At 39.3% G+C, this 26,016-nt stretch overlaps 1 protein-coding gene across 1 annotated transcript; it reads right to left on the bottom strand.

Annotated features, from left to right (window-relative positions):
* Positions 1–414: 414 nt before the first annotated feature.
* On the bottom strand, positions 415–4,032 carry LOC125239283. Its single transcript, XM_048146821.1, has 2 exons — positions 3,248–4,032; positions 415–449 (listed from the first exon to the last, which is right to left on the bottom strand). Exons 1-2 carry the CDS (start codon positions 3,651–3,653, stop codon positions 445–447), a joined length of 411 nt encoding a protein of 136 aa, XP_048002778.1. The 5' UTR covers positions 3,654–4,032; the 3' UTR covers positions 415–444.
* Positions 4,033–26,016: the final 21,984 nt, after the last annotated feature.

Genomic DNA, 26,016 nt, shown 5'->3' with positions numbered 1-26,016 from the left:
TGGGCTCCTGTGCGGTCGATCTTCTATTAGGTACAACCTTTGACCTAGTTTTTTTGTTATTTTTCCTCTTACCCAATTAAATCTATTTTTAACCCCCGACGCAAAAACGACGGGGTGTTATAAGTTTGACGTGTCTGTCTGTCTGTCTGTCTGTCTGTCTGTCTGTCTGTCTGTCTGTCTGTCTGTCTGTTTGTCTGTGTGTGTGTCTGTCTGTGGCACCGTAGCTCCCGAACGGGTGAACCGATTTCGATTTAGTTTTTTTTGTTTGAAAGCTGAGTTAGTCGGGAGTGTTCTTAGCCATGTTTCATGAAAATCGGTCCACTATGTCGCGGTCGGGGGTTTTTTCAAAATTTTAATTTTGTGGTTAGGTTATTATTTATATATTTTTTATATAATATCTGGTCCTCGATATTAAAATCAGTTCTCTCAGCGCCTCCGTGATAATTAACCTGTGAGGACTGTTTATCTTTAACGGACGAGGCGGAGGCGGTGAATGATGATGGTGGCGAGTGTGCGGTGGTTAATAAGTCTAATCTGGACTTTAATTTTTTTCCGAACACTAATTGAGCGGGTGAAGTACCGGTGGTCGAATGAATAGAATTTCTGTAGTCAAATAAATACTTCATTAATTTACAATTAACTTTTGCATCGGGAACATTTGACATAAGTAGCGATTTAATACCCTTTTTCACCACTTTTACATATGTCTCAACTTGCCCATTGCTAGCTGGTTGATATGGCGCGCTGGTTAAATGTTTTATATTGTTTAGCAAACAAAATTGTTTAAAATCGTCTGACGTAAACGCCGTGCCGTTGTCACTCACTATACATTGGGGGGTGCCGAATCGAGACATAACTTCGCAGAGTTTCTCAATAACACTATGCGTTGTTGTGTTTGATTTCATATCGAAGCACTCGACCCATTTGCTGTAGGCATCCACTATAACAAAGTATGAGTGGTTATTTATTGGACCGAGAAAATCGATATGTAACCTTTGAAACGCGTACTCAGGATATGGCCAAGGCGCTATCGTCACTCGCGGCGGCGAAGGACGTAGCTGGATACATACGTTACAAGCGCCAACAATTCTCTCAATTGCTTGGTCCACACCAGGAAACCAAAATTTTGACCGAATTTCAGATTTGCACTTAACTATTCCTAGATGTGAACTATGAACTTCATGTAAAATCTGTTCCCTAAGCGCCATTGGTATAACAACTTTGTGCCCTCTCATTAAGCACCCATTTTCGACTGACAATTCGTTTCTGCATAAATGATACGGTTTTAAATAGATATCGCTAATTTTTTCGGCCAACCGGTCCTAACAAATTCGCATACCTTTTGCAGTTGTATATCCTTTAATGTTTCGCGGCATAAATCTTCAACTGTTAAAGGTAAACATCCATCTACTACAAAGTTTACATACGCCGCGCGGTCGTCGAATTCCTGACCCTTGGTGACGTCACAGCCTTGCGATAACGTGCTGTTACTAAGTGCAAGCGGCGCGCGCGAGAGATAATCTGCACTATTATTTTCACTTCGTACATATTCAATAACGTAATTGTACGCCGATAAAAAAATTGCGTACCTCTGTAGCCGATTCGCCGTTACCTCCGGAATGCCTTTTTGTGGCCCGAATATAGACAGTAACGGTTTGTGGTCTGTTCGGAGGACAAACGGCTGTGATCTACCATAAATGTAATGATGGAACCGTTTAATAGCAAAAATTATTCCCGTTGCTTCCCGCTGAATTTGGGAATAATTTTTTTCGGCATCCTTTAATACTCGCGAAGCGAAAGACACTGGCCGTTCAATCCCGTCAGTACCTATCTGTGATAATAAACACCCAAGGCCGACCGGCGACGCATCAGCTGTAACTATTATTTTAGCCGAAGGGTCAAAGTGCGCTAAAACCTGGTCGGAGGACAAGTGTCGCTTAATTGTCTCGAATGCATTTTGATGAGTAGGCGTCCAGGACCATTTAACATTTTTCTATCAGGTCGTATAGAGGACTTAAGATGCTAGATGCGTCAGGTACAAAGTTACGATAATAGTTAACTAGACCTAAAAAGGACTGTAACTGAGCCACATTTTCAGGCCGCGGTGCCTTACTAATTGCTGCTACCTTTTCTTGCGATTTTGAAATGCCGTGTTTATTGATAACATGCCCTAAATATGATATTTCATCTTTGAAAAATTCGCATTTTTCTCGTTGTAGTGTTAAACCGGCGTCCTTAAACCTCGCAAGTACTTCGTGCAATCTATGAAGGTGTTCTGTCTTATCGCGCCCCGTTATCAATACGTCGTCTAAAAAGCATAGAACACCGTCTATTCCTGCTAGCAAAGTATTCAAGGCACGCTGAAAGATAGCCGGGGAACTGGTTAGCCCAAATATTAACCTATTATACTTATATAAACCACGGGTGGTATTTATACAGGTTATGTTATCGGGGTCATTTATCGGAAACTGATTGTAGGCCATAGACATATCTAACTTCGAAAATTGAACTCCGCCGTGTAATTTTGCGAATAACTCATCTACTGTCGGGAGCGGATAGGTCTCGGCGATCAGCTGTTTGTTGATAGTGCGCGAGTAGTCTGCGCAGATGCGCACGGACCCATCTCGCTTCAACACGGGCACTATAGGCGAAGCAAATTCTGAGTATTCAATAGGTTGCAAAATACCTAAACCTACTAACCGATCAATTTCGTTCTCGACTTTACTCTTAAGCGCAAATGCAATCGGACGAGCTTTAATAAATACAGGTTTTGCGTTATCTTTTAAGTTTAAATTTATCTTGTATTTATTGAAACAGCCCAGCCGGTCTACAAATATATCCTTATAGTCAGATAGGATTTGTTGTACCATATCTGTATCCGTACAATAATTAATCGGTGCGTCGGGAATTCGTGCTAATTGTAGATGGAATTTCGAAATAAAATCGCGACCTAGGATTGGGGGTCCACCATTAGAAATCACATATATATCTAAATATTGTTCTTGGCCGTCATAACATATAGGTACATTAATTACGCCCGTAATAGTAAACGACTCCCGCGTATATCCAAACAGTTTTTTCTTTGGGGGTAACAATGGCACGTCGCTAAAATAACATTTATAAGTTTTGTCTGAGATAGCCGATACTGCTGCCCCACTGTCTATTTGTAACTTAATGGAGATGTTGTTCACTTTCATACATTCGACCATAGGTGCCCCATCTTCAGTACGAATATGGAAAAACTCACCGTCATCACCTTCGTTCACCTCCTCCGACTCGATATATTTTACAGCCTTGCACATGTTACTTAGATGGCCTTTTGTTTGACACTTCCTACACTTATAATTTCTAAACCGACACTTTGTAGCACTATGTTTGAATCTACCACACACCGAACACTGTACATCAGACGCCGCAGCAGACGAGCGCGCAGGTGCTTTTTCAATCTGGAACAGCTGGCCGCTGGCCTCTGTGGCCACCGGCGCTCCAGCGGGGCCGGCGGCAGCGCCACCGGTGCGAGCAACCCTGATGCTCTCCGCCAAGTCTATCGCCTTAGACAACGTGAGCTCGCCGACATTCTGCGTGAACAGCTTTTCACGCTCTCGACCTGGGAGCATGCCCATTACAAATCTGTCGAGAATAGCGTCGTCCATATTTTTGAAATCGCAGTACGCGGCGAGGCCTTTCAGACGCGCAGCCCACTGCACGTGACCTTCGCCCGCTTGCTGGGTGGCCGAATAAAAATGGAATCGCTCAACGTACCCGCAGCGTTTAGGTGTGAAATGTGCATCTAAAATCTTCACCACATCCGAATATCCCTTTTCTTCTAACGTATCCGGTAATGCTAAATTGCTTGCTAGCCGGTAGGTAGATTCGGCGAGTGCGCTTATCAAGATAGCTCGACGTTTCACTTGGGCTTTGTCTGTGTTGTCATTAATATCGTTGGCTATGAACCACTGAGATAGACGATTTTTGTAGCTTCTCCATTCCTGGGTTTCGTGATTAAAAACCGAAATTAACCCAAAAGTCCCAGCCATCGCCGCCACTTGGTAGGTTTGTGAGGACACGAGTGAAACGCACCGTAGCTAATTGCACACTGGTTTAATAAGAATAGGCCTATCGCGGGGTGCGCGGGCGCAGCCGCTGCCATGCATACGTACTAGAAACTTTCTCATAAACCCTTCCACTTCAACCGCTGAATATATACGCTCCACCAATAAGTGTTTACACGCTGTTGACACGTCATCCTTCACCTCCTCTACCACCGCCGAAGCAACAGCCGAAACCGAGACAACCGCCGATGCCACCGCCGCCGCCCCCTCACCGGGGCCTCAATTGATACTACACGATTATGAACAATCGTGTAGCAGTTGTGCATACACTGTTGATTGGACGCGCCGACTGGTGGAATATTGAAAAAATTATAGCATGTGTGACTGCGCAAATCAGACAATTGAACAAGAGCAAAACCATATACGAGAATCGTTTTAATTTTTTCAAGAGGCATTTGAAAATGAAAAAACCGGATACTGTGACACAAGCCTTTCTTTTCATGGACACTCTGTGCGATCCTAACTCTGTGGTGGATTGTGAACTCAAGTGCCTCGCTGCTGATATTCTATTTAATGCGTCATTGTTTTTTTAAATTACTTATCTCACAATAAAACTCTTGAACTGTATATTTTTTTCTTTTATTGTAATTTCCCACAACCCACACAGTTACTAGCATTAGCATTTAAATTAGTTTTAAAATCAAACCACTTTATTTTATAGGCTCGATCGTACATGAGATAACAATTTAATTATCCTCGGTTTGTATCCGGATTTCACTCCTATTTTTTAAATATGTAATTATGAGTAATAAAACACGTTCTACAAACCGCTTTGTTATTATACACGCCCAAAACGCGAATTTCATTTTGCAAAAAATAACCACGATCGATACAGCAATTTGCATAAAATAGAGATAATTTTCTCCCCACTCCCCACCACCCCCGCTGCTGGTAAAACATAGTTCGTAGAACAACGTCGAGATGAATAAAAGGTATACTCTGTCGCAATCGTAGTTCAGTTTACTAGAAAGTCTGTGCTTGTATAGACACACGCGGCACTTGTAGTGATCATCATCATCATCATCATCATCATCATCAACATCGGCAACATGCATCACTGCCAGTATTGCAATGAAGATGTTCCTGCGGGTCAGCTTATGCAACATACTGACTTTCCCCGTCATCGGCTGCTGTCAGAACGAGATCCATCTGAAGGTGCTGTATATGTGGTTCAATCTGCGTTCAAGTGTCGAATCATAACATATCGATTTGAAGCAATTAAAGAAAACTCGCTCGACCCCGAGGGCTTTATCGGGTCAACCAGAGACGTTGTGAAGAAGCTATTAGAATACGAAATCTCTACATGTAACCAAATCAAGGTTCACGTTGAGGTAATGGGGGACTACATGAAATGTCTCGTTAGCGAGAAAGGCGATGAGATAATACGCGACACGAAATCCTTCACCATGAAAACTACAACATTGGACTGCGCGATGGACTTCGAAGCCTTTTTTCACACGGTGCTCACAACCATTACGGCTAAGATGGAAGAATTTCAGGAACGAGACAGTGGGTGGGCCTTGGAGAAAATTAAGTATTTGGACTTAAACATCAACCACTATTCCCCACTGCGAAGTGCGAAACATATAAGTCTACCCGACTGGGTTACCGTCAAAAAGGCTTGTGTCAATGTACAAAATAATGACGACTCGTGCTTTATGTGGGCGGTACTTGCAGCGTTATATCCCCAGGATAAGAATGCTTTTCGCGTTTCGAAATATTTGAAATACAAGGATTGTTTAGATTGGACAGGGGTCACATTCCCCACTCAATTAAAGGACATTAAAACTTTTGAAAATAATAATAACATTCGAATCAACGTATACGGGCTGGACAAAGAGGATGAGCAGCACCTAATTGTCCCCTTACGCATATCACGCAAGGAAAAGAATGCTTCCACCAGGCAAGTCCATTTACTTTTTCACGAAAATCTTAAAACCTGCCACTTTTCAACCATAAACAGTATGTCGCGACTGCTAAATATGTGTTCGAAAACGGGTGGGAAAACGTCGAAAATGTTTTATTGCGATGGTTGTCTGCAAAAGTTTCGCTCCGAAGAAAAATTAAATCTACACGAAAAAATGGGCTGTGGAGAAAAATTGCCAATACTACCTGACGAAAACAATAAGATAATCGAGTTTGACGAATACCAACGCAAGTACAAGGTGCCTTTTGTAATTTATGCAGATTTTGAGTCGATCTTTTCACCAGTATCCAGGAAACAGAATGAGTCTAAAAATACATTCAATGTCGCGCGACACATACCGTGCAGTTTTGCATTGTACATCCATTGCGACTATGACGAAAGTTTGTGTAAATTTGTCTCATATAGAGGGGAAGATTGCGTAGAAGTGTTTGCGGAAACACTCTATGAAAACGCCGCCATCATATATAACATTCTCACAGCTCCCCCAATTAGTATGGACTTGAACACTATGTGCGAACGAGACAAAAATTCCACCGAGTGTCACATTTGTGAAAAGCCTTTGGACATTGACAGCGTCGTCATTGATCACTGCCACCTAACAGGCCGAATACGTGGAAAAGCGCACAATAAGTGTAATCTCAAATATGTGATACCCAAATTTCTACCAGTAATTTTTCACAACCTGAGCGGGTATGACAGTCACTTGTTTATCACCGAGCTGGCCAAAGAAGATGGCGAAATTGGTTGCATACCCCACACAAAGGAGAAGTACATATCCTTTTATAAAAAGATTAGAAAAAAATTCCAATTGCGCTTCATAGATTCTTACAAATTTCTGGGTAGCAGCCTAGATAAACTTGTGAAAAATCTAACTCGAGAACAGTTCAAAATTCTACCCAAACACCTCCCAACGTATACGCAGGATATTGATGCGGACACCGCTTTCGACTTGTTGTCCCGTAAAGGAGTGTTCCCATATGAATATCTAGACAGCTGGGCAAAGTTGGATGAAGAAACCTTGCCGACAAGGAAGGAATTCTACAGCAAACTGACCGATTCTCATATCGAAAAGGTAGATTACCATCACGCACTCAATGTTTGGGAGAAGTTTAAAATAAAAACCTTGGGAGAGTACAGTGACTTATATCTGAAAACGGACGTGCTCCTGTTGGCTGAGGTGTTTGAAAATTTTCGACTGGTGTGTCTCGAAGCCTACAAACTGGACCCCTGTCACTTTTACACAGCTCCCGGTCTCTCGTGGAGCGCCATGCTACGCTACACGGGTATTAAACTAGAACTCATGACGGATTATGAAATGATCCAATTCATAAAGGCCGGCATTAGGGGCGGCGTCAGTCAGGTGTCGAAGCGTCATTCTTTAGCCAATAATAAATACATGAAGAAATATGATTCTAAGAAGGAGGATAAATTTATTACATATTTAGACGTTAACAATCTATATGGTTGGGCGATGACCCAATACCTACCAATTAGTAATTTCAAGTGGTTATCTGAAGACAAAATTGAAGCATTTGACGTGGGCATGATCCAACCCGACTCGCTCGTGGGCTACATATTGGAGGTGGATTTATCATACCCCAAGGAGCTTCACGACTCACATCGCGACTATCCTTTTTGCGCTGAAACCAAATGCCCTCCTGGATCCGAGACGAGAAAACTACTCTTAACCCTGGATGATAAGGTCAATTATGTAATTCACGGACTTAATTTAAAACAGGCGATATCGAAAGGACTTGTTTTAAAAAAATTCATAGGATACTTTCCTTTCGTCAGGAGCAATGGCTAAAACCATACGTTGAACTAAACTCTAAAAAAAGAGCACAAGCGACGAGCACATTCGAAAAGGATTTGTACAAGCTGTTTGTAAACAGCATTTTTGGAAAGAGTATCGAAAACATCGAAAAGAGATTAAATGTTAAATTCTGCAAGACTTGGAAAGATGTTGAATCTTTTAGTAAACCACATTTTGGGTTGGAGAGATACATAGCAAAACCTCATTTCCACAGCTGTACAATTTTTACTGATGATTTGGTCGCAGTACAGTTGAACAGCTTTAAAATTAAATATAATAAACCAACTTATGCTGGCTTTGCAATATTAGAACTATCAAAAACTCTAATGTACGAGTTTCACTACGACTATATGATGCAAAAATACGACAGCAACAAGTGTAAATTATTATATACAGATACTGCCTCTTTCATCTACGAAATTGACACTAATGATTTTTATGAAGACATTCAACCCGATGTAAGCACGAGATTCGACACCTCCGATCTTGCAGATAATAATATTTATAATCTACCTAGAGTAAATAAAAAAGTGGTGGGAGTAATGAAAGACGAAGTAAAGGGGAGAATCATAACGGAGTTCGTAGGACTAAGATCAAAAATGTATGCGTACTCATTAGAGTCGTATAGCGATGATGATGATGATGATGATAATGATGATGATGATGATGATGATGACGAAGTGCCTGCGAAGAAAAAAAAAGATGAAGTGCAGTGTGTGAAGAAGAGCAAAGGTGTGACCGCTGCAGTGGTCGCAAGGATACATTTTTCCGAGTACAGAAACTGTTTAAATTTAGACAGCGAACTGTACGACGAAATGTATAACATCGTGAGCTCACGCCACAAACTTTTCACCAGGGTAGTTAAGAAAAAAACGCTTAGCGGCTTAGACAACAAGCGATACATCACACCGGATCATGTCGAGACCCTACTCTGGGGACACTATAGTATAAACAATAGCAATGCGTAATGTATTTTTAAGAAATAAAATACAATTTAAGCATATACACAATTTTATTTCATTTCCATTCCTCCCCCTCACATAAACAAAAACATAATTATATATTCACATCGTTCTCAAGAGAAAGGTACCACATTGACGTCACATTGACGCTCTAAGAGGTATTTCGTATAGAGGTACTAACAAATTTCATCCTTATAGTAACCATCAATGTAGTACCTTGCTCTTGGAAACGACTAAAAAATTCAAATCAACCATATGGTAACATAATTAAAATATACGACATAAATCATCACTCAATTGCTATGATTTATGCAAATTACAATCAGATGAATCTTAAACCTACGCCTTGAACTTGATTTTTTAAACAATGTGCCAAACTCAACCTTAATGATAAGAGGTCGAATCGAACGCGAAACTCAACCTTAATCGAGGTGTGCCAGAACACTGTGCTTGTAAGGTGTGTTTGTACATACCCCGCGCTGTGCCAGTACGGACCATATTACACTACTGAGTATGAGTAGTATGATTATTTTAACCATTGAAAGTTTGTACGGAACCCTCGGTGGGCGAGTCCGACTCGCACTTGGCCGGTTTTTTTTCTTCTAGTAGGATTGAAAGCGCTCACGATTCTGAGTGGAAACCACATAAATAATTCCAAATCCAAAAAAAAAGTGGGGGGACAACTTTGAAATAACTGGCCCAACTACGAGTACATACCTATTCAGCCCTTATGTGCAATAAAGTTTAATAGTTGTTATTTGTTAATTTGTTATACAAGATTGTTATACAAGAGTGCAAAGATGTATTTTAACGCAGAGTGTGGAATTGAAAAACGAGCAAGCGAAAGGGGAACCACGAGCGTAGCGAGTGGTTCGAGAATAGAATCCTGAGCTTGCGAGTTTTTCAATACACGAGAAGTAAAATACATTTGCACTCGTGTGTAACACAAAACTTTTCCCCTCACTATAGCGAGGAAAACAACGCAAAAAACGCGTTTATCACTGCTTCCAGTAGTTCCACAGGTGGTATAACATCTTCATCACTAGATTAACCCACTTTTATCAAAATATTGTCTTCGGTTACCGCGATAGTTACTCATGAAATAAAACTATGGAAACGGATTAAATCGCGTATAATGAATTTAAAATACATCCCGACGTTTCGAACTCTTTACAGCGTTCGTGGTCAACGGGTGACTGAGGAAAAATTAAAATGTGCAAAAGCTACCCACTTACAAGAAATATTAACGAACCATGACCACAAATAATATAGATTTCTAAGGCAGGTTCACACACTATTAATAAAGCTAGTTATACAATATTCAAAAAATTTTACCATTACTCTGTTAAAAAATAATTAACCAATTAATCTACACAAAACTGACAAAGAAACAAACTGCAAATGTCCAACACCATACAACACAAATGCCTCACAGCCTTCGTCGTGCTTGTTCCATTATCAGATGTACTACTGGATCCCAAGCCGGTGGTAAAGTAAAGCCATCCTCTCTATTAAAGTTTGGATATTTCTTGATCTCAATGGCCTCTCGCAACATTCTGGGTATATATCGCTTCTCCTTAGCGAGAACCAGAGGCTTGTCAAACTTTATAGCATGATTGACTTTATCCATGACATGTTCAGAGACTGCAGACCTTTGCCGACGGTGCTTGACATCCGCTATGTGTTCCTTCACCCGTGTGGAAATGCTTCGTTTCGTCTGTCCCACATATGACAGGCCGCACTCACAGTCTAGCCTGTACACTCCCGCGCTTTGTAGAGGAGTTTGACATTTCACAGGCCTCAGGAATTGGGACATCTTCTTCATAGGCTTGAAATAAGTTTTAATAGAAGCCCGTTTCAAGATGTGGCTGATCCTGTCTGTGACCCCTCTAACAAAAGGGAGAATTGCAGGCCGGCGCTCGACTGTAGGGATCTTCAAACGGGCCTTCTGCTTGACACGCGGTATCTTGAGCTCGTTCGCCAACAGCGCCTGCCTGGCATGTCGAAGCTCCGCGGTCAAATGTTGGTCGTCACATATCCTTTGGGCTCTCTGAAACAAAGATTTGCCTACAGTAGCTAGTTGACTGGGATGGTGGTGGGATTTGCCATTTAAGTACCTATCAGTATGAGTAGGTTTTCTATACACAGTGCGACCTAAGCTATTATCAGGATTCCTCAAAATGAGAACATCCAAGAAGGGAAGGGAACAGTCTTTCTCCAATTCCATAGTAAATTGTATTTTACTATGGATAGAATTTAAATGGTCTAAGAAAGTTGAAACATTACTTTTAGGAAGTATAGTAAAAGTGTCATCTACGTATCTTTTAAATATCTTCGGCTGGACGGCAGCCAATGAGAGCGCTCTCTCCTCAAAGTCCTCCATGAAGATGTCGGCGACTACTGGAGACACCGGAGACCCCATTGCCACGCCGTCCACTTGAAGGTAGAATTCACCATTCCATAGCAAGTAGCCCGATGTGAGGCAATGTTCCAACAACTTGGCGTAGTTCTCAGACATGTTCTGCTCTCTCAACCTCTTCTTGACAATTTCAATGCAGTCTTTCACCGGTAGATTCGTAAATAGCGACTGAACATCAAAACTGACCATGATTTCATCATCAGTTAATGTGAGATCTCTAATTTCACTGATGAAATGGTAAGAATCCTTTGTATGAGAGCTGGTGCCACCTCGCAATGGTGAAAGGACTCCCGCTAGGTGCTGAGCCAATTTATACGTAGGAGCATCGATCTGACTCACTATTGGACGTAGCGGAGCATTCGGCTTGTGTATTTTAGGCAATCCATACAACTTCGGAGGCACAAATCTTCGGGAAATACAATTTACTATGGAATTGGAGAAAGACTGTTCCCTTCCCTTCTTGGATGTTCTCATTTTGAGGAATCCTGATAATAGCTTAGGTCGCACTGTGTATAGAAAACCTACTCATACTGATAGGTACTTAAATGGCAAATCCCACCACCATCCCAGTCAACTAGCTACTGTAGGCAAATCTTTGTTTCAGAGAGCCCAAAGGATATGTGACGACCAACATTTGACCGCGGAGCTTCGACATGCCAGGCAGGCGCTGTTGGCGAACGAGCTCAAGATACCGCGTGTCAAGCAGAAGGCCCGTTTGAAGATCCCTACAGTCGAGCGCCGGCCTGCAATTCTCCCTTTTGTTAGAGGGGTCACAGACAGGATCAGCCACATCTTGAAACGGGCTTCTATTAAAACTTATTTCAAGCCTATGAAGAAGATGTCCCAATTCCTGAGGCCTGTGAAATGTCAAACTCCTCTACAAAGCGCGGGAGTGTACAGGCTAGACTGTGAGTGCGGCCTGTCATATGTGGGACAGACGAAACGAAGCATTTCCACACGGGTGAAGGAACACATAGCGGATGTCAAGCACCGTCGGCAAAGGTCTGCAATCTCTGAACATGTCATGGATAAAGTCAATCATGCTATAAAGTTTGACAAGCCTCTGGTTCTCGCTAAGGAGAAGCGATATATACCCAGAATGTTGCGAGAGGCCATTGAGATCAAGAAATATCCAAACTTTAATAGAGAGGATGGCTTTACTTTACCACCGGCTTGGGATCCAGTAGTACATCTGATAATGGAACAAGCACGACGAAGGCTGTGAGGCATTTGTGTTGTATGGTGTTGGACATTTGCAGTTTGTTTCTTTGTCAATTTTGTGTAGATTAATTGGTTAATTATTTTTTAACAGAGTAATGGTAAAATTTTTTGAATATTGTATAACTAGCTTTATTAATAGTGTGTGAACCTGCCTTAGAAATCTATATTATTTGTGGTCATGGTTCGTTAATATTTCTTGTAAGTGGGTAGCTTTTGCACATTTTAATTTTTCCTCAGTCACCCGTTGACCACGAACGCTGTAAAGAGTTCGAAACGTCGGGATGTATTTTAAATTCATTATACGCGATTTAATCCGTTTCCATAGTTTTATTCCACTTTTATCAATTTTAAAGCAGAAAATTTGCCTCTATTCAAGGTGAAATTACTTTATCACTTTCTCCACTAGTGGGTAAACTTCGTTTTTACCCGCTGTTATTTAAGGACAAAACACGTGTTTCCGAGCTAATGAGGGGAAAATAAATAAAATCCTCACAAAAACTCTCCTCAGATCCCACGTTTTTACGAGTTCCCTGTCCTTTAGCTCCGAATAACCTCCAGACTACTACGCAGTATTTTGGTGCATTGACCTATTTATTATTCTTCTTCAAATGCGCCTGGGCAGTGGGTAGGGGCCCGGTCCGCATTTTTAGCGAATGACGGGAACCATGGGCATTGGGCATACTTATTCTGTACTCTTAGAACATGCTTAGAACAAAGTAAATTATTAGGTATCTTCATAGAAAATGATCCCAGCTTTGGACATTTGGAGACCTTGGTAATTTTTAACCGCCGCCTCAAATCTCTCAAAGGAAGGTGGTTCTCAATTCGTCTGTTTTTTTTTTTAATGTTTGTTCCTCGATATCTCCGTCGTTACTGGGCCGATTGTGAATTTTTTTTATGGAATGTATATGCATACAGATTGGTGCCATTTTTCTCAGAACCCAGGTCTGATGATGGGATCCTGGAGAAATCGAGGCAACTCGATCCTCAAATCTGAAAGTCATACATATGGTGATTTTTGTGTTTTTAAAGGAACAGCATGCATTTACGTACGGAACAGTGACATTTGTGCAGTGGAACTCCTGATGATGGTCAGAACGGAACTCCTCAAATCTGAACGGCACGCTTATAGTGACTGTGGTATTTTTATAAGAACAGCATGCCCTTACGTCCAGAACAGTGACATTTGGTGCAGTGGAACTCCTGATGATGGTCAGAACGGAACTCCTTAAATCTGAACGGCGCGCTTATAGTGACTTTGGTATTTTTATAAGAACAGCATGCACTTACGTCCAGAATAGTGACATTTGGTGCAGTGGAACTGCTGATGATGGTCAGAACCGAACTCCTCAAATGAGAACGGCACACTTATAGTGACTTTGGTATTTTTATAAGAACATCATACATTTAAGTTCCGAGATACGAGAAACACCAATATTGCAACCAATCTGACCACTGATGAGCCTGGTTTTCTGTTTGTATCCTTAAAAAGGCACCTAGAGCCTTATGTGAATTTTCCAATGAACCCAGTGTCTCATGGTGGTAAGCGGTTGATTGCAATTGTTTTATATCTAATATTTTACAGATGTTGCGCATAGTTGATGACATAAATTCGGTTCCCCTATCTGTCCCTATTTCCTTAGGTATTATGATTTTTTTTGTATATCCAAATAGCAATAAGATTTTTTTATTATATTCAGAACCTAATTAAGAATCTATAATCAATTAAAAATGTATCCCAGTAGAAATAAGTAAAAAAAAAAAAAAAGTAAAAAGCCAAAAACAGTTGTCATGTATAATCCAACTATTTTTGACTCAAAAAAAAAGGGGAAAGCTGTAGTGTAGTGTGACAACCCTAATGATATATAACTCTCATATAGAGTGACAACCCTATGCTCATGCAGCTGTGTGTTATGGATCAGAGTTTTACGATGTAATTATAAATAATCATAAAGTTTATGGTATAATTAAAGTAATGATTATTGGTCATAAAATATACAATAAAAACAGATGGGAATGACTATTGACCGTGACCAGGATAGTATATAAGCACGATTTTTATTGAATAAAGATAGAGTATTGACTTGACTTTTGAGTTATCATTACAGCCGAAGCACCCCACACTTCATGGCGATCCTGGCAGGACATCGTAAAACTCAATGATCCATAACACACAGCTGCATGAGCATAGGGTTGTCACTCTGTATGAGAGTTATATATCATTAGGGTTGTCACACTACACTACAAGAACAGTAACATGTATTTAGTTATGTTTGTTAAGCATATTGAGTTTTCAAGTCAAATTTTGTCAAGCTTCGATTTCTTATAGTCAGATTCTCCTCCTCCTCCTTAAACCTTAACGGTATACGTATATTGATTTTTGTTGCCATCAAATAATTAAAGCATTAAAAGCAGTTTAAAAAAATACCTACACATTTCTACATAATCCAACATTCGCAAGTAGCTTTCACCAGAACCCCAAGGCGGCGGTTTTTCTTTAAAAATATTTATTTCTTTTAGTTGATTTCAGTTTAGGTGTGGTTTAGGTACACAGTCAACCAAATCTTGAAACTAAAAAGGCGGCTGAAAAACGTAAGGCTCACCAGTCAATTGTCTTCATAAATCGCGCTTTTCCTAAACCTTAAGCTGAGTTTAGACGTGCAAGTTATTGCTGCAAGCATACAGAAGTATATGTAAGAAAGAGATGCAGATATTTGCCACTCACTCTTACCTATAGTTGCTTCTCAAAACTTGCAGCAATAACTTGCTGTTGGCGGAATTATCGACGATCCATAACACTTAAATAAATAAATAATAAATAAATATTATAGGACATTCTTACACAGATTGACTGAGGCCCACGGTAAGCTCAAGAAGGCTTGTGTTGTGGGTACTCAGACAACGAAATATTTAATATATAAATACTTATATACATAGAAAACATCCATGACTCAGGAACAAATATCTGTGCTCATCACACAAATAAATGCCCTTACCGGGATTCGAACCCGGGACCGCGGCGCAGCAGGCAGGGTCACTACCGACTGCGCCAGACCGGTCGTCAAACACTTAAAAATCTATTGAAGATGTAGGGGCGAACTTATAAGTCCCATAGAAAATTCGAATTCCATTTGTACCCGTGTGTGATACAAAACTTGCCCCTCACTATAGCGAGGAAAGTACAACGCAAAAAACGAGTATATCACTGCTTTTAGTAGATCCACAGGTGGTATATCATCTTCATCACTAGATTCACCCACTTTTATCGATTTTAAAATTTGTCATTGTCAAATTACTTTACCCACCAGTGGATAAAATGCGTTTTTACCCGCTGGCATTGAAGGATAAAACACGTGTTTCCGAGCTAGTGAGAGGAAAAAATATAAGTTACTTTCGTTTTGCGTTTACGCAGGTCTGATGTACCGCAAGGGTAACACCTAGAAGGTATAACTATTATTATACTCTGTCAAACAAGTCTGTCAGTAAATAAGAACAAATAAAACTATATGCATCCTTTTCTTTAGGGTGCTAGAGAAAAGGATACCTATAGTTTTCTTTGTTCTTATTTACTGACAGACTTGTTTGACAGAGTTTATTTACTATTGACTCGTACAAATAGTTCTGCGACCACAGATTTAAATCCGACAACAGACAGTCTTAAAATTCATAATCTTAAATAACCTAACCACAAAATTAAAATTTTGAAAAACCCCCGACCGCGACATAGTCGACCGATTTTTATGAAATATGGCTAAGAACACTCCCGACTAACTCAGCTTTCAAACAAAAAAAACTAAATCTAAATCCGTTCATCCGTTCGGGAGCTACGATGCCACAGACAGAAAGACAAACAGACACACACACAGACAGACACGTCAAACTTATAACACCCCTTCGTTTTTGCGACGGGGGTAAAAAAGTGTTGTATGAATTCTGTCAGATCAATCTGGAAATTCATAATCTTAATAAAAATTTTGAAAAAACCCCCGACCGCGTCATAGTAGACCGATTTTCATGAAACATGGCTAAGAACACTCCCGACTTACTCAGCTTTCGGACAAAAAAAAACTAAATCTAAATCAGTTCATCCGTTCGGGAGCTACGATGCCACAGACAGACACACACACACAGACAGACACGTCGAACTTATAACACCCCGTCGTTTTTGCGTCGGGGGTTAAAAAACAAGAGTGTGTGTGGACAGTCGCGAAATGGTATGGAACTCCGTGCACTAGGCTTGTGTCGTTCACGAACTATGAACTGTTAGGAATAAAATCCCATCAATGACCGAAATGAACTGAATCTTTCCGTGCTCTGAGAATCGGTCTTTGCTCATTTAGTTCAGTATAGGATCGGCGAGCGCGAGCGGTTTGGATCGAGAACGAATGTGTGACTGCGCCGACCGAGAGCGAGAGCTACTTAGCAGAGCAACAAAAAAAGTCATATTAAACTTCGGTTACTTACAACCTTTCGGCCCATCTGTGGACTATTTGTATCATTTTGACACTATTCGGTCCCATTCGTTCTGATCTTTCCGACCGCAGTGGTCGCTGGTCTGGCTGAACTAAATGAGCAAAAGACCTAAAAGAGCGAACTAGTTCGTGGGAGCGATTGAACGAGATCGGAGCGCTCCGATCAACGAACGAAACGGCACAAGCCTACCGTGCACTCGATCTGATTATTGTAAGATTATGATTTTTTTCCGATTATGAATTTTAAGACTGTCTGTTGCCAGCCTCATTAAAATATTTGCCAATCGCTTTTCGGTGAAGGAAAACATCGTGACGAAACCGGACTAATTCCAGTAAGGTCTACTTTACCCTTCGGGTTGGAAGGTCAGATCAGGGTGGCTAGCCGAATGGCACAATCGCTCACGAAACGCTCACGAAACGAAGCGCTAGTAGATATCTATCTCTATCGCGCTTGCGTATTGGCGCGACAGAGCCAGCGGCGTATCGCTTTCGTTTGGCGTCGGAGAAATGCCATTCGGCTACGGGGCCAGATCAGATGGCAGTTGCTTTCGTAAAAACTAGTGCCTTCGCCAAATCTTGGGATTAGTTGTCAAAGCGGACCCCAGGCTCCCAGGAGCAGTGGCAAATGCAGGGATAACGCAAGGAGGATGGTGAGGAATTGAGGATGATGATGTTGCCAGCCTAAATCTAGTTCTGTGTCTGCGACTATGATTGGATTTAAGTGCGAAACCGCTCTCACCCCAAAATTACAGTAGTGGCTCCGAGCCTACAGTCTGACCAAAAGGAGTAGAAAATAAAAAGTGGCAGTAGTGTCATCCCTTTCAAATCAATAATTGTGAGAAAACGGGACGACACTACGATGTTGCCTATTTTTAGGGTTCCGTAGTCAACTAGGAACCCTTATAGTTTCGCCATGTCTGTCTGTCCGTCCGTCCGTCCGTCCGTCCGTCCGTCCGTCCGTCCGTCCGCGGATAATCTCAGTAACCGTAAGCACTAAAAAGCTGAAATTTGGTACCAATATGTATATCAATCACGCCAACAAAGTACAAAAATAAAAAATGGAAAAAAATGTTTTATTAGGGTACCCCCCCTACATGTAAAGTGGGGGCTGATATTTTTTTTCATTCCAACCCCAACGTGTGATATATTGTTGAATAGGTATTTAAAAATGAATAAGGGTTTACTAAAATCGTTTTTTGATAATATTAATATTTTCGGAAATAATCGCTCCTAAAGGAAAAAAAAGTGCGTCCCCCCCTCTAACTTTTGAACCATATGTTTAAATAATATGAAAAAAATCACAAAAGTAGAACTTTATAAAGTCTTTCTAGGAAAATTGTTTTGAACTTGATAGGTTCAGTAGTTTTTGAGAAAAATACGAAATACTACGGAACCCTACACTGAGCGTGGCCCGACACGCTCTTGGCCGGTTTTTAATTTCTGAACTAAGGTGAAATACCCCATAATGGACGGTGATGCCATTATGGACAAAAAAACACAAATCCTTAAAAATAAGTATCTAAAATTAGTTTCTAAAAACTGACGGCTATGTACCATAAACTAGAGTTGTAGAGCTGTTTCATTTTGAAGTTTCAATTAATTCGGTTATTTCTGAAGGATTTGGCGACAAGACAAACTTCATCAGTTTACTGAAAAAAATATCAAGACGAATTCTTAGTAATGTTGCTAAGAGAGTTGAGTTCATGTATAAAATAATAAAAAAATAATACTCGGTGTAAACTTGAATGCGTTTTACTTACTGCATTAAGCATGAGATAAGGTATAAAACATACTAGTTTGTTGCTCCAAAGATATAAAGAAATGGCGTTATTTTGCGAGTGTTCATTACTGGAACCGAAAAACTGCCTACCTCCTATGATGGACAAGGAACAATTTACAAAACCAAAATTTACAGGAAACAATCCTATGTTAAAATAACCCAAACTAATTTTATTTGTGGTGTATAAAATTAACTCTTTGAGTATCAATTGGCTTTAAAAGTAAAATTTTAAACTTATTTCACTGTCCATAATGGGGGATCCATTACTGGAGAACTGCCGTCCATAATTGGAGAAAAAACACCTAGTTTTGATTTGTTAAGTACGAAGAACCTATTAGGAGTATCCATTCTGCAATACGCTTGAAAAGTAAAAGAAGGATAGGACATTCAAGATTTAACACGCTTAGAGGTAGAATTTTTACATTTATGAGTGAAATATCAAAAACAGGCGAAAATTTTCCTTAAACTGTCCATGATTGGGTCCGTTACCTTATACCCGACGCAAAAACGAAGGGGTGTTATAAGTTTGACGTGTCTGTCTGTCTGTTTGTCTGTCTGTTTGTTTGTCCGTTTGTCTGTCTGTTTGTGTGTGTGTCTGTTTGTGGCATCGTAGCTCCCGAACGGATCAACCGAATCGTGTTATAAGTTTGACGTGTCTGTCTGTCTGTCTGTCTGTGTGTGTGTGTGTGTCTGTCTGTGGCATCGTAGCTCCCGAACGGGTGAACCGATTTAGATTTAGTTTTTTTTTTTGTTTGAAAGCTGAGTTAGTCGGGAGTGTTCTTAGCCATGTTTCATGAAAATCTGTCCACTATATCGGGGGGTTTTTTCAAAATTTTAATTTTGTGGTTAGGTTAGGTTATTGGTCAGAATGTACGCGGTAGGCTTCCAAATACTACGCAGTTGTAACTTGCCGGGGAATGCGTACAAGTCATTCACCCGGCAAGGGGACGTGGGGTGGGGAACGAAAGAGATGAATGAATTCCTTATTGCGTATTTCTTGTAGATATTTGGTGTATTTAATGTACAGTCAAGTGCAAAAATACGTATCGAAATAATCGTCTCATAAATATGGTACTACGCTCTTATTACACCGGACTAAGATGCTATAGGACATATTTTTGAGTAAGATGTGTACCTACACCCATATTTTTACACTTGACTGTACCTACTTACTAGGTTTTATATTTAGTTTAAATTTTAATTTTAGATTTTTTTGTTTAATAAATATTTAATCGGAAAAAAAATCAGCTGGCTAGTTTTAACGGGATTATATAATACTAGCTTTTGCCCGCGGCTTCGCTCGCGTTAGAAAGAGACAAAAAGTAGCCTATGTCACTCTCCATCCCTTCAACTATCTCCACTTAAAAAATCACGACAATTCGTCGCTCCGTTTTGCCATGAAAGGCGGACAAACAGACAGACACACACACTTTCCCATTTATAATATTAGTATGGATAGGTTGCCCGTGTGGTGACGGGTTAAGAATTTCACCACCCTCTTTCTTCCCGTGGGTGTCGTAGAAGTCGACTGTGGGATATGGGTTAAATTGTGGCGTAGGCAATGGCGTAGGGTGTCAAAAATTAGTTTTCTTTCAACCTCTTAATTGCCAGGAGTGGCAATGAAACTTGAGTAGTTTCATATGCTCTGCCTACCCCTTTATGGGATACAGGCGTGATTGTATTTATGGTGTATGTATGTAGATATAATAGGATTAATTAACTATAGCCTGTCAACCAAATTTTGGCAGTAGCAATGTACATCAAACTAAAGTATGGTATCCCTACGAAACGAACAAAAACCAGCAATGCACGTCGAACAGCAACAGATATTTTTTTTCAAGGGGCTCGCTCCTTCCTTACGAATTAGATAATGTATTAAAAAGGGACGGATATATGCTAGTTATTTCTCTTTTTGGTAGGTCGGAGATTTCCACAGATAAGATACAAATGACACGCGAACTTCCACCGTTTTTCAAAACTAGTGTTGCTAGCCCGCGAATTTTCAAATTTGCCGCCTTTTTCTAGTGACAAGATTTGGTTGACGGTCTTTAGGTTACATGTGGTTAAGTAGAGGGGTAAAACGTGGTTGGTGTCACATGACTTAACCTAAATTCCACCATACATGGGGCCTTAAATACCTAGAATAGAGTCATCTTACAATTCTTACATTACAACCATATTACAACCCATATATGGACGTGGGTCCTCTTACAATATTTCTAACGCAAAGGATACCTAAAGTTATACCTACATCCTACATTCCAACAATTTCGTTCGCGTGGATGTATTTCCCAAACGAATTTCGAATAGCCCTGACTTTTTTGACAACATTGCGAGTTCATTAATATTTTAATAGTTGTTTTACGAGGGGGCAAAGTTGTTGTTTAACCGCACGTGCCAATATTGATACCCTCGCAACGCTCATGATTCCAATATTGGAATCTATTGGTATCAAGGCACGAAGGTGAAACACAAAATTCTTCACCACACCAACACTATGAAAATATGAACTGTAAAACATCAAAATAAATAAAATACTTCAATTTATTTAACGTTTATGATTCAAAATCATCATTTATACGTGAATTCCAACACCCGGCTGTAAACATCAAGTTAAAATTTGTATGAAAATACTTTGCACTCTTGTGGATAAAATGCAATTTTGCTATCTGTTTTCTAATAGCAAAGAAAGCCTTTGTCAGTTGGTGTGGTGAAAAATATTAATTTGATCCCCATACAAACTTTCGATCCCCTTTTGACCTCTTATTAATGACTAGCTTTTGCCCGCGGGTTCGCTCGCGTTAGAAAGAGACAAAAAGTAGCCTATGTCACTTTCCATCAAATCGTTCTCCCAGGGGAATAATGAAATTTCTTGTACCGTACATAAAGTTTTAGGGTTCCGTAGTCAACTAGGAACCTGTAACATCAGTGTTACAGGGTTATTAGGTATTAATTCCTTATAACTAGCTACTTAGTATTTTAATGCGGATCCCTAAAAATATATTCACAAGTCGCAAGCTCTTGAAATCGACCTAATCTAACTAAACACACGGTCATAATTTTTGCTTTTTATTACCTTTTTTTCGGCGAGTCGCTCTTATGGTAGGGTGACGTGTTTAACAGTTAACCACCTAAAATTCGGACTCTCATAAATCAGTCATATTTAAACGTATGCAAATATGTTTTTGCTGGAGTATTCCTTGGTTATCTGGCTTTAATTTGGCATTCAAAATTTAAATCGAAATCTAAAAGAAGTTGACGTTTTGTACGGCTAAGAAAAAAAAGAGAAATGGATAACTGTGTACACAGTCAACCACAGCGAAGTCTACAATTAACCATTGCATTTAATAACCTTAAATATATGTATTTATGACAACCAATATAGGATAATATTACGCTTGTAAATTATGTAATGTTTTTATTATGTGAAAAAGTTATGATTGTGTATATTAATGGTGATAAACGGATATAAAAGCTGCTCTTATTTAATACTTTAATTTATGCCATTTATAATGCATGAAATCACGTGCTGAAAAACTTACATATTATTGTATTATTGGTATTTTAATATAGTACAAGTAAATACGTGATATCTTAACTTGGTAAAAGTTACACTAGTTTCTCAATACATTTGCCTGGTTAACTGTGTACCCTATCATTTTGACTCATTGTGCACCACCTACCAAACTGTATATTTAAAAATAATTAAAAAATAATCAGTGCAGGGTAGCGGCATTTGCGAAGGTTTCATTGGTACCCAAGAAGTTATTTTACAGAATATATATTTTCCAGGGTTTCAATACATAACAAGCAAGTAAAATAACGAAAAAATACAGAAAGATTTTTCTTCGTTATGTTATCAAAAATCACTAATCACCTCACTTCTCAAGTAATGTTTGTGCTGGACTGTCATCGACTGGGGAACGTCAAAGGAGACTAATTTGCAACATTTTTTTGCTATTAGCACGGTTTGACAACGTCGCATATTCAAATTAAAGCAATGGTTAAATGTGTACTACTGGTTAATTGTTGGACATCCGACCCTACTTGACACTATCGCATACCTACTTACCTACTCGATAGCTAAATACAAGAGTTCTATTTCAGACATTGAGTAATTATTACTTCGTAACATAATTACTCAAAGATTTCAGATGCGTGTTAAAAGGGCGTAGGTTAATCTTAATAAGGTGACACATACGTCATCTAGTTAGAAATTGTAATGATCGAAATTATGAAATGACTTATGTTAATGCAAAACTTATGTACAAAAGTCTTTTTAATTATGAAGGTCTATTCGTGTGAATGTTATGGTTTTAAAATATAGACCTACAGGAGTTAGTCAAGATTTGGAGCCCGAAACGACTGGCTGGATACGCGTCGTGACATTTAGCCAGAAATCTAAATAAGAAATAGCCAGAAATTTAGTGAAAAAATACCACATAGATATAACATAAATCAAAACTAATTAAATTACCTAGAACTTTTAGGTGTTTACTGTTTACTAACTAAGAATTTAAGAACTGGCTTGGCCTTCCGCCTTGGCGTTTAGTATCGCAGCACGTGGCAAGCAGAGAAATGAGCTAATGACAGGTATAGACCTGTTGGTCTTTGATGTACGCCGCTCATGTCCCACCGTCGCGCTAGGTTCCGACATCCGTTATAACTTCCGTTTGAAAAATAACAGAACCGGAACAGAAGCGGATGTGCAAAACAAAACGGAAGTTCTGCAGAAACGGAAGCAGAAGCAGAGCTCCGTTACATCCCTGATATGGATATTAAATTTATTTAAGTTAGAAAAGTACTTAGTTGTTTAATTGTAATATAATTATATAATGTATTTGTAAAATCAGGTAATTAAGTCGATTCACTAATTTTATTCTTAGTTTTAAGCCCCATGATGTTTCGGGTGAGTTGCATGTTCATTTATGTAAGTAGTTAGTATTTTTTTTATTTTTTTCATAATTTATGACTGCGGGAATTTTATTGTGTTTTCATTGTTTCATTTTATACGTACAATTTTATAAGCACGGTAATGAAATTTATCGTAATTCTAACGATATTTTATCATAACGTAGAGGGTTCTACATTTTAATCTAGACCAGTGTTTTTCAAAGTGTGGGTCGCGACCCCCAGGGCATTTATCCAGGGGGGTCGCGAAGTTCAGCTTTAAGATAAACTTATGACAGGCTGGTTAAATTTTTGTTTAACTTAAAAAAGTCAAATTCTTGAAAATTAAAAGGTTAATCTTAAAACAACTTCATCATCATCCTTGCGTTATCCCGGCATTTGCCACGGTTCATGGGAGCCTGGGGTCCGCTTTGACAACTAATCCCAAGATTTGGTTTAGGCACTTGTTTTACGAAAGCGACTGCCATCTGACCTTCCAACCCGAAGGGTAACTAGACCTTATTGGAATTAGTCCGGTTTCCTCACGATGTTTTCCTTCACCGAAAAGCGACTGGCAAATATCAAATGACATTTCGCACATAAGTTCCGAAAAACTCATTGGTGCGAGCCGGGGTTCGAACCTTAAAACAACTTATTTTATGATAAATAAATAAATTGTGTTTATTTGTTGAAAACGTCAGCTCGCATAAATATGAAGTAGCAAATGGGATCGAAAGTTTAAGGGCTTCTTTTACTAAATGTGGATATTCAGCCATTCTTTTAGCCCAGAACGCATCAATTGAAATGTTGCTTCTTTCACCGAGGCGTTGAGATCGGCCAGCTCAACGGACTTAATATTAAAAAAAAATATTCAAAATCCAACTTTCCATCACCAGTCAATGTTTCAGTTGAGAAATAACTTTGGAGTTGGTTTTTTAAACTTTGCAAGCCCTCCACCGTATCTGATGATATTTCTTGAATGATTTTAGCCATGCAAGGGAAATAATCAAACTGCATACGCAAACTGCATGCTGTGTAAAAATGTTGTCCAAAACTCAATTTTTGCTAGAAATCCGTTCTTTATCTTTTTCTGTAATTATGTTTTCGTCCCTTTCTTTGCAGACTTGCGATCATAACATTTAAGTGGTCAAAGATACCGGCAAGATATGCTACTTTCAATATCGTAACATAATCAGCAACAATATTATAAAAACATTAATAATTCTGATTTAAGCTCTATAACGCGTATCAAAACCCTTCCTCTCGAAAGCCATCTCACCTCTGAGTGATAAGTGATAAAGTACACCCATATCTACGCATACTATTCGCAATAGACGAGTTTGCAAATCTTTACCTTTTTTTGATCGAATTTACAACTTTTATTACATCTTTCAGCACTAAGTTATAGTTAATATTAGAAACGAGTTACGGGGGTCGCGAAAAAATTTGAGAGGTCATAATGGGCCATGGCGCCATAAAGTTTGAAAAACACTGATCTAGACGATCACACATATATAGGTCAATAGTTAAATAAATTATTTCTTAAAGCCGTAGGTTTATTGCTTTTACAAACCCTTATAGTTTTGCCATGTCTGTCTGTCCGTCCGTCCGTCCGTCCGCGGATAATCTCAGTCACCGTTAGCACTAGAAAGCTGAAATTTGGTATCAATATGTATATCAATCACGCCAACAAAGTGCAAAAATAAAAAATGGAAAAAAATGTTTTATTAGGGTACCCTCCCCTACATGTAAAGTGGGGGCTGATTTTTTTTTTCATTTCAAGCCCAACGTGTTATATATTGTTGGATAGGTATTTAAAAATGAATAAGGGTTTACTAAGATAGTTTTTTGATAATATTAATATTTTCGGAAATAATCGCTCCTAAAGGAAAAAAAAGTGCGTCCCCCCCTCTAACTTTTGAACCATATGTTTAAAAAATATGAAAAAAATCACAAAAGTAGAACTTTATAAAGACTTTCTAGGAAAATTGTTTTGAACTTGATAGGTTCAATAGTTTTTGAGAAAAATACGGAAAACTACGGAACCCTACACTGAGCGTGGCCCGACACGCTCTTGGCCGGTTATTATTTGACATCTATTTACATTTTTTTTACATTGCGAGTGTGATAAAAAACATGTAACTCGGGGAGTATGAATATTACTAACTCGAGTCTTTAAATCGCCCCGGCAAGCCGTCGCGTTTTACTCTCGTTAGTGATATTGTAATATTCAACTTCCTCCCCTTGTTGTACATTACAATGTACTATTTTAAACAATAGTTATATCTGTGTAACGAAGCGAGATCCCATTAATGTTTTATTTCAACATTGATACAATCATTTAACAATTTAATTACCCATAAACAAGTTGATACTTGTTTTGAATACGACACGCTTACTAACCTATCTCGAATACATTA

The sequence above is a fragment of the Leguminivora glycinivorella genome, chromosome 25 (assembly GCF_023078275.1).
Source record: "Leguminivora glycinivorella isolate SPB_JAAS2020 chromosome 25, LegGlyc_1.1, whole genome shotgun sequence".
Classification (NCBI taxonomy): Eukaryota; Metazoa; Arthropoda; class Insecta; order Lepidoptera; family Tortricidae; genus Leguminivora; species Leguminivora glycinivorella.
This window is presented reverse-complemented; position numbering and strand designations above follow the sequence as displayed.